This window comes from Rousettus aegyptiacus, unplaced genomic scaffold (genome assembly GCF_014176215.1).
Source record: "Rousettus aegyptiacus isolate mRouAeg1 unplaced genomic scaffold, mRouAeg1.p scaffold_m13_p_3, whole genome shotgun sequence".
Classification (NCBI taxonomy): domain Eukaryota; kingdom Metazoa; phylum Chordata; class Mammalia; order Chiroptera; family Pteropodidae; genus Rousettus; species Rousettus aegyptiacus.
The window spans coordinates 49,759,104-49,769,460 of NW_023416306.1; the positions used below are offsets into that span (position 1 = coordinate 49,759,104).

At 35.6% G+C, this 10,357-nt stretch overlaps 1 protein-coding gene across 1 annotated transcript; it reads right to left on the reverse strand.

Annotated features, from left to right (window-relative positions):
• Positions 1-1,483: 1,483 nt before the first annotated feature.
• INSL6 (insulin like 6) lies at positions 1,484-9,677 on the reverse strand. Its single transcript, XM_016138319.2, has 2 exons — positions 9,404-9,677; positions 1,484-2,059 (listed from the first exon to the last, which is right to left on the reverse strand). The coding sequence occupies exons 1-2, from the start codon at positions 9,675-9,677 to the stop codon at positions 1,704-1,706; spliced, it is 630 nt and encodes a 209-aa protein (XP_015993805.1). The 3' UTR covers positions 1,484-1,703.
• Positions 9,678-10,357: the final 680 nt, after the last annotated feature.

Genomic DNA, 10,357 nt, shown 5'->3' on the forward strand with positions numbered 1-10,357 from the left:
AAATGCACAAAATCATAGTTAGCATAATTACAAATATTCAAAAATAAGCACTAAGCCAAAAAGCAAATCAAATACACCTTGACATACAAATTATTAAAGTGCGTAAGGAAGTATATGGCTATTCAAGTAACATCCTTGGTTAATATCATGATTTTCTAATTTTGACTTTAGTTGTGTATATATTAGTTAGTAAGCTGATAAACCGTATTTTTTATCCTTAAACTAGAAGTACAGACCTATAATTCTTCAAATTGGCGCAGTGTATCACAATATTTTGGCCTAAGCGTGGGCAATTCTCAATGGTGCATTTTTACCTAATACCTTAGCAGGCTTACTCCACCACTCAACCATGATGTATAGCCTGTCATTTTGTATCTAAACAGGTGGCTCCCTATATGCAGAAAGATAAGAATGTAGACTATACCCTGACACAAAATTTTTTTAAAAAAAACATTAATGTATTGTAATTGTCTATGATGTAGACCCTATGTGGAAAAGAACCTTTGTCCTAAGAAATAACAGAATGCAATAAGAGTAAAAATTTTAATTGAAGAGAACCTTATAGCACATTTTTTGGGAAATAAACTGGAAAAAGATTTCAAGTGATGCTTACCCACTAATTAATGGTACAAAGTAGGAATATCCCTTTGGATTCTTTAGATTGCTCTAATTTGTAGCATTAAAAATAATTCATATATGGACATCAAATGGGAAAAAAACAGCAAAAAGTTAATAATATAATATTTACATTGAGTTGAGATAGACAGCACATAAATAGTAGGATTTTGAAAATATCCATATAGTGACTTTATTAACAGTGGTTCTCAACCTTTAATCTACTTCAGAATGACCTCGAGGGCCTGTAAAAACAGATTGCTGAGTCCCATGCCCAGAGTTTATGATTCCGTAGGTCTTGGGTGGGACCTTAGAATTGCATTTCTAACAAGTTCCCAGCTGATGCTGACACTGCTCGTTTGGTCAACACTCTTCTCTGACCAAGCCAGAGTAGAGTGTCACTTTAATTATATTGGTATCTTCCAAGCAAAGACAGAGTATCTTAGATTGTATAACCAAAATAAATTAATTTAACTCCCTTTAAGTTCTCAATAGAAACTTTCAGATTTCTGACCAGTTACCCAAGGGAATTAAAACTCAAGGTATTAAAAATATACCTACTATTTTATGGGAAAAGAGAATAGTTAGAAAAGCATTAGATCCCCTACCCATCCCCACCCCCCAAAAAAGTATACCTTCTATTACAGTATAAGAGCTCCTACTGGTAGTGGTAGTTGGTTAGTTATTTTTAAGTGGGTACTATAGATGTATTGGCATACTGGAGTGAGCCTAATAGTTATGGGCATCAGTCTGTGTGTCATGCAGATGGAATACAGAACATTTGATAATTCATGTAAATGAAGCTTAAGAGAGTTCCAACCATAATGACAAGGGTGAACAGGTAATTCTTAGATGTCTACATGGAATCATGCCATCTCCAGTAATATCTTCAAACACAAAATTATGAAAAACGGGAGTCAACAAAGAAAATACGAAGATTCCTATTAGTACCATAAAGTACTGTCAAGTACTTGCTAGTACATTCAAGTGTTGTTCATAGCAGAGAGCCTACAAGGACAATTACAAATAAATAAATACTAAAATAAACATATTAATCTTTTATTAAGTTAGTATAATTCCTATGATGGTTAGTATATCTCGGTCACAACTGATTCTCCTTTCTTTAAGTTTTTATAATCAATATACGGAAGGCATGCAATAAGAAGTTCTTCTTTTGTACATCCTTTAAGACAACACTTTTCTGAGTATCCTCTGCGTATTCTTTGGGGATGATTCCCCCAAAACAATTTACTTAATGTTTTAATTTTATTTGTATTTTTCTTCTGATATCCTACAATCCCACGAATATATGAATTGACATCTTGTGATAAGGAAAATTCTCTGGTCCTATTAGATAGTAAGTTGTCCTTTTTATACCGGTACGCAGGCAGTGACTGTACCTCCAAAGTGTTTTTTGCTTCTTCTTGAGAGGCAGAAGTAAAGACTGTTGAGAGATAAGAAAAAATTCTACTTTATTAAAATTTAATCATAATACTGAAACTAAAGTCAGCTAATTATTAAAAACAAGTAATCATTTTTTAAATAATAAAATGGTTATTCAAAAGCAATGTGTATTTTTAACTAAAATACTTGTAGGTAGTGTTATCCTATCTAAAAAGGCTTAGAAACCTTTGTACTTTATGCAAAGAAAAAAACAATTTTATTGAGATACTGTTCAAAGCCATAGAATTGAGCATTATAAGTACACAATTCAGTGGTTTTTAGTATATTCACAAGGTTGTGTAGTCATTACTCCTATGTAATTTCAGAACATTTCTATCGCCTAAAAAAGAAACTCCATACTCAACAGCAGTCACTCCCATTTCTCTCATCCTCCGGCCCCTGACAACCACAAATCTACTTTATATTTCTATGCATTTTCCTATTCTGAAAATAAAGTTATTCCATATATGGCCTTTGTGCCTGGTATCTTTCACTTAGCATAATTTTCAAGGTTAATTCATGTCATAGCATGTATTAGTGCTCCATTCTTTTTATGGCTGAATAATTTTCCATGGTATGCATATACCACATTTTATTTATCCACTTACTAGTTGATGGACATTTGGGTTGTTTCCACTTTTTGGCTATTAGGAATAGCGCTGCTATGAATATTCACATACAAGTTTTCGTGTGAATATATGTCTTCAATTCTCTTGGGTGTATACCTAGGAGTAGAACTGCTGGATCATATGTTTAACTTTCTGAGGAACCACCAAATGGTATAACCAACGTTCTTCATAGTGGTTGAACCATTTTACAATTCCACCACTGATATACCGGGGTTCCAATTGCCCCACACCCTCACCAACACTTGATATTTTCCTTTTTTTTTTTTTTTATTACAGCCTCCTCACAGATGTGAAATGGCTTTAAATTATGGTTTTGATTTGTGTTTACCTAATGACTAATGATACTGATCATCTTTTCATATGCTTATGAAAACCTCCCTTCCCCTCTTTGTAGAAATAGCTATTCAAATCCTTTGTCAATTTTCAAATTGGGTTGTCTTTTTATAAGTATTATAAGTATGTGATTAGTAGAAGCCATTTTGTTCTTCACCGAAATATAAAGAAAGGGAGAAGTGGTGCTATTTTCAATGAACTGAGTGCTACTGTTAACTCGGTACTTTTGGAAAGAAAATAACTCCAGAAAGTTATTATGTGCAGGCTTGTTGAATTTCTATCACTGCCCTTGCCCATCTACAGTCCCTTCTAGGATATATTGGCCTATAGCCACAGCTGCAGAACCAACCTTTAGGCAGCCATGTTCTGAACCACAGGACTTCACCCTATAGCCACAGTTGAACAGACTGGAGGTTGGCACCTGCCCGAAAGAAACCAATCTACTACAGTGGCTAGCAATCCATGGCATGTGAAAAAATAAGTTGACCCAATCAAATATCCTCTCTTTGAAATGAGAACTAAGAAGTAATAAGAAAAGGATGAGTTAGTGACAACCACAACTGAAAGGATACTATGAAGCTTGTTATGACAAGCTAAAATTATAAAAGAACATAAATACTAGAGAAAATACAGAAGGAGAGAAAAAGAGAAGGAGGGAAGGAGGAGGAAGGGAGGGAGAAAGGGAGGGGGAAGAGAGGTTTTTATAGCTGATGTGATCCCTTAGGATATTCTGAGAATTTCCAGGTCTAGATCTTGTTTTTATAACAACTATCTTCACTTTTTTTTTTTAAAAAAAAGGTTATTTAGGTGAATCTCTGTCTCTCGTAGTTAGAGTCTAATGAGAACACTCTTTAATAACTTTTTATTTAATAAATGTCTAAGCAGAACTATGGAATATTAAAACTTTAGGATATGTACTAAAGGAACAGTAGTAATGTCATCTAAGACAGATATATGTAATCACTTAAAACGTATCATAATTAACAGTACACTGAAAGGAAACAGTGAATTATGTTGTCTTGGAAGGTTGGAGAAAAGTCTTCCTGTATAAGATGTGACATACTTTCACTTAAGGGGAAAAAAGGCAGATAATAAAAAGGAAATTTTTTCATAAAGTCAACTAGGGACAAGTTAATGAAAACTACATGTCAAATTGGTGGTGGTCGGGAGGCGAGAATTTAAAGAGAAACAAGCTGTTCTCGTCAGGAAACAAAAAAGATTAAAAATCAGTATTCAAATTGATGAATTTGAAAAAGAGCAACAGAGAAAAGAACCTAAAGCAGCACGAAGAAATCAATAAAATACAGAACCAAAACAATATAAAGGTTTAGAAAACCAAAAGTTGGTTCTTTAAAAAGACAAATCAAGAAAAAAAGAAAGACTAAAATAAAATACAGTAGGAAAAACGAACTACAGATAGAACAGGTTATTTTTATAAATAGATATTATGAATGCTTATACATTTAAAAATCAAAATCAATGGATAAATTCCTAGAAAAATACAAGATGCCTTATTTGGCACATGAAGACACAGAAAACAAACATACCAACGATATTCAAAGAAGTTAAAAGCGTAGTCATAGTTATCAACTCCTATAAAGGACAGACGTAGATGAGTTGAGGAGTGGGTTCTACCTACTTTTCAAGAATAGTAAATTCTAATCACATACAAGTTGTTCCAGGAAAAGAGTAAAAGCTGTCCAGCTCATATTATGAAGCTAGTATAATCTTTATTCCAAAACGAGATAAGGACAATATGAGATTTTTAAAAGATCATAAGCCCATCTTACTTACAATTGTTTCTTTGAAAAGACCTAAATAAGATATTAACTGAATCTATAAATATATTTTATAAATATATGAAGGGTTTAATCCCCCCAAATTTAAGGATTGGTCAAGATCATAAAATCTATCAATGCGAGTTACCGCATTAACAGACTCCCATCCTCACTCTCAGCTGGTTTTGCTTTCTACTTTATGAGAAAATTGATGCAATTAGAAGAGAACATGCATTAACTTTCTTCACCATTTTTTAAAGCTCATCTCTTAACATCTGTACCCATACATTCTGCATTCCTACCTTTTTCCATAAGTGAACTATCCACTCTAAAGCCAATTCCTCTCCTTATGAGTTAGATTTCACCTCCTCTTGCCTACTCCAGGATATCACTCCACCAAGTCTTCTCTCTATCCTTCATCAATTATTCACTTCTATTGAATTACTTCTATGAGCAAACAAGATATTTCTCCCAAAAACCACTTCTCTTGGTCCTACTTACCCTACCAGTTACCATCCTATTTCTTTTCTCCCCTCTGTAGCAAAACTCAATAGTTTTCTACATTTACTACTTTATTCTTCATTTCTCATTCTATTTTAAACCAACTCTAATCAGGTTTTTGTTCCATCACTCCACCAAAACTCTTATCGAGGTTACAAATGACCTCTATATTGCTAAATTCAACAGCCAACTTTTATCTTATTTGACTAATCAAAAACACTCCTTGATAAACTTTCTTCACTTGGTTTCCAGGACACTACATTCTTTTCTCTTCCTACCTATTTGACCTTTTCCTTTTTCCTTTTCAAGTCCTTTCTCTTCAACTTTTTGATGTTGCTGTCCGCCAGGGCTCACATTTTGGAATTACATTTTTAAAAATATATATTGCAGTGATTCTTGATTTCTCTTTTCTCTCATATCTCACATCAAATCTGTCCAAATATATCTAGAATATAACAGTTTTCACTACCTCCACTGCTACCATCCTCATTCAACTGCTGTCATCTCTAAAATCCTCCCAACACATCTCTCTGCTTCTATTCCTGTCTCTGTACAGTCTGTTGTCGACATAGTAGTCAGAGTGATCCCTTTAAATGTCAATTATGTCGCTCCTCTGCTCAAAAATCTGTGACGACACCCTGCATCACTCAGAGCAAAAGCCACCTTTACTGCGGTCTAAAAGACTCTATTTTATCTGGCCTGCCTGTTAGCTCTTCGACTTTACCTTCTACTTCCCTCATTCTCTCTGTTCCAGCCACGCTAGCCTCTTTGTTGTTTCCTGTATACAAAAGGCAGAAGTGTATTTGCTCTGTTCCTTCTGCCTAAATATTCTTTCCCCAGATAGCCACTTAGCTAATTCCTTTACCTCATCTTTTCTCAAATCTTACCTTTTCAATGAGGCTGACCTTGACCACACTATTTAATACTATACCCCATACTCCAATTCCCTATACTCTCGATTTCTCTTACCCTGTTTCATTTTTTATTTTTCTATAGCTCTTCTAATATTTACTTATGTTCATTACTTATCCCAGCTCCACAAGGCCAGGGATCTTTGTTTTGTTAACTGATATATCCCAAAGGTCTAGAGCAGTGCCTGGCACTTTGCAGGTACCTAATAAGTATTTGCTGAATTAATTAATAAAAAAGAAAAATCATGATTATGCAAAAGGATGCCTGAAAAAATAGGCCTTAATAAAGTTCAAGCCTACTCATAATGATAAAAAAGATCTCTTAGCAAGCTTCCTTATTTTAGTAAAGATATATAGCATAAACCTACAAACATTATACCTAGTAGAGAAATTTAAATACATTCTCCTTTAAAAATGGGAATAGGATAAGATATCCATCTAGCACCACTACTTAGTTATGCTAGAAGACTTGGCCAACGCTATAAGAAAAAAAATATTAGTCTAAGGTTTAGAAGAGAAGTAACGAAACTATCATTTGTAAGTGATAGAATAGTCTATAGAAAAAAATCTATAGAAACAAACTATTAGAACTATTAAAATAGTTCAGCATAATTACTGGATAGAGATCAACTTATAAAAATCAATTGCATTTCTCTAACCAATCACTAACTAGAAAATGTAATTAATTTTCTCCTTTCTGTAGCAAAACTCAACAATTTTCTATATATAGAAATAGTATTTTCAATAGCAATAAAAACGAAGAATAAAGCATTAACTTAGCCAACAATACAGAAAGTCTCCATAGAGAAAACTTTAAAATTCTAATAATAGAATACAAAGATATTCCATGCTTTTGATTGGGATGACTTTATGTTATAAAGATGTCAGTCCTCTTCAAATTAATCTATATATTCCATATATCCCAATTAAAATTCCAGATGGATTTCTTAAAAAAGAAATCCAATAAGCTACTCTTAAATATGCATGGAACAGTAAAGGTTAGCTGAGTCAATATTAAGGGAAAAATAAACATTGGAGACTCAATAATAATAACCTTCTCAGATAAATGACATCCTACAGTGATAGTATTATATACAGTACAGTAATGGTACAATGCAAACATAAAAATGAATTTAAAAGTATAGGAAGCTCAGACAAACTTAATAAGCAATAAAGGTGGCTCTACAAATCAGTGGGGGGAAATTACTATTTAGTAGATGGTGTTCAGTAAACTAGTTCCTCATGTAGAGAAAAATAAGACTCATTGAGAAAACTAAGACAGTATCCCTAGCCAGAACAGAATAAAAAATGGGCCCCAGAAGATATGAGTAAATACCTTTTAAAAAAAAAAAAAAAAGTAAAACTATACAGAAAAAGACCTCTAAAACCAAATCTCAAAAGTATGAACAATAAGGCAAAACACTTATTGACTAATTATGTAAAAATTAAGGCTCTCAACACCAAGAGACAGATGACAGAATGGGAGAAAACATTTGTGATATCTAAAAACCAACAATGAATTACTATTGTATCTAAATTTTGAAAAACTCTTACAAACCAACTGGAGAATTACGATTCCAACAAAAATTGGCGAAATATATAAATAGGAAACTTTCTGAGAAAAGAAACCCAAAAGGCTGTTATGCATATGAAAAAGTGTCAAATACAGAGCAAGATAAAAGCGAAATGGCATTTCATGCTTATCACACTGACAAAAGTTAAATACTGTATAATACTATTGGCATGGATATGAGAACACAGGAATCGTCGTGCATTGGTGGTGCAACTATAAATTGGTGTAGCCATTCTGCAGAGCAATCTCACACATCTCAGGCCCCTCCCAGACCTACTAAATCAGGATCTGTATATTAATGGTATTTCCCAGGTGATTCCTATGCACGTTAAACTGTGAGAATCACTGAATTAATGTATAGGTTGAAGACTTCAGGGAGAGACACCTCATTATAAGAGCTGGATAAAGTGAGTTTATTTATAGGTAGGTTTGATGGTGGAAAATGATCAAGATTCAATCTGCTAGTTTCTATTTTTGTCTTTACAAGTTTTCATTCCCTTGGCAGCACTAATGTTATAAGTTTCATTCATTCATTAAAAAGTTAAGAGTGCCTATAATGAGCTAGCCACTATTTCACTTTGTTTCAGTCATCTACATTAGGGTCTCTTTTTTTGGCATGGTAGTCCTTTCTTTAACTTCAGAAATCTCTGCTTTTGCAAAATTTGTCCAAGTCAAATCAATTGAATTACTTATAAAATCACACTTATAAAGTGCATTTTCGCTTAAAATGGCAAAGTGTATTAGAACTAAAATGTTAGTCATAAAAAATGTAGTTGGAAGATAATAGCTCTGAAACAAGAATATTCTTCTTAAGGACTATTTAAAAGCATTAAGTATGATTTCAATACATATTAAACACATACAATGTACTAGGCTCTCTGCTAGCCATTTCAGATAAAAACATGCATGAGAAAGTGGTATGGTGTAGGAGGCTGGCTTTGTGGGAATGAGGCTTGTGCAGTGGCACAGACTCAGTGCTGAGAAGGACCCTGCATTTTGTTAAATGCCCTATTGTTGCAGTCTTGAAGTTTTCAATAATTTTATCTTTGAAACTTGTATGTGAATTCTAATGGGACAGTGGACTATGTGTAAGCAGAGAAGATACGCACAAGAAAGGAAAAAAGCTTTATATTTTAGTAACTTTAATGACTCTTTCCTACTTTTTGAACAAGGGGGTCCTCATTTTCATCTTGCACTGGGCTGGCCAGGCCAATTACACAGCTGGTCCTGATGATAGTTAGATAGAACTAAGTGTTAATAACTGTGGTAGAATAGAGAATGGAGCGCTATGCAAGAGTCAGTGACTTCACAGGGAAAATGATACCTAAGTTATGGAGTTTACCAGGTGACAGGAGTATTCCAGAAAGGGAAAGCGTAGGAAGCAGCAGCATTCTTACATAAATACGTAGACATAGATGTGTATATTTATTTCCTCCAAGTTAAAAAAAAAAAGTTTAGAGGTTTTCTATATCCACAATATACTAGTTTATAAAATTCTTTATTTACCTGTGTACTAGGCACAAATTCCATTTCCTGGGGAAGCTCACCATCTGGCAGAGCATACTCGGGGATAAGAAATGTAGAGAGATGAGCAAACATGCCTTTGGTTTAGATTTTTACCTGAGCGTGTGCCTCTCCCCCAGGCTGGGAAAGTGGTTTGGGAGCTTTCTAACCGGTCGGGGACGAAGCTTTCAACCTTCCCCGTGGCCCGGAAAGGCAGCTGTGTGAAAGGGGCCTTTCCCCCTATGTGGCTCCAGTCAGCATCGCCACAGAGCTTTATTATTCCTTTCAGTAGGTGCCTGCCGCACAGCCTCCTGGCTCTGCTGCTGCCGCTCTGCTGACACAGCAGCAGGAGCCCGAGCCACAGCAGACACACACCCAGGAGCCGCGGCATCCCTGGGCCCCGCAGCCAGGTCTGCAGCGCACTAACGGCCCGCCGCCCGCGCACGCACCCGCAGGTCGTGGGAGCGCGTGCAGACCTCGCGAGAGCCCCAAGGCGAGGCGCGAGGCGGCAGCGCCGCCCGGGCTTTCCACGCGCTCCCCAGGCTCTCGGGCCGTCATTTATCTTGCCTTCCTCACTGGAGAAACTGGTCAAGTGGAATACGAGGCCCCAGTAAACCGGAAGAGCCATAAAAGATGTCGCTCCTTCCAGTGTAGCCCCTTTTGCCTGGTCGTTAATGGGGCGGCACTTCTCATAGAAACCTCTCCCTCTTCTTGATCTCAGGAGGTTTGTTCACATTCGTGTGCTTTGCTTTATAACGTCTTTCCCCAAATCCCTAAGCTCCAGGAAGGCAATGCCAGTGCCTGGTCTTGTTTTCCATTGTACTTCAGTGCCTGACGCATAGTTAGCAATGAAATATTTGAAACGTAGGTGCTAGAATATGTGTGCATTTTAAAGTAATATTCAGAGCTTCAGAAAATTTCTACCAGTTCCGCAGGGAGAAATGGGCCAAGGATGCCTGGGATGATGATATGATTCTTTCGGTTATAGATTATAGAGTTAGTCCATTGCCAAATTGTAACTAGCCTGTGACAGGGAACCCTGGAAGATTTGCCTTCTAAGAATAACGGATT

What these genes read in the sequence shown, in the direction of transcription:
- INSL6 (XM_016138319.2), bottom strand. Translation starts at nt 9,677, where the DNA reads ATGCCGCGGCTCCTGGGTGTGTGTCTGCTGTGGCTCGGGCTCCTGCTG. An exon ending in GGGGAGAGGCACACGCTCAG is followed by an intron (nt 2,060 to 9,403) that starts GTAAAAATCTAA and finishes ATCTCTCAACAG; the next exon opens with TCTTTACTTCTGCCTCTCAA.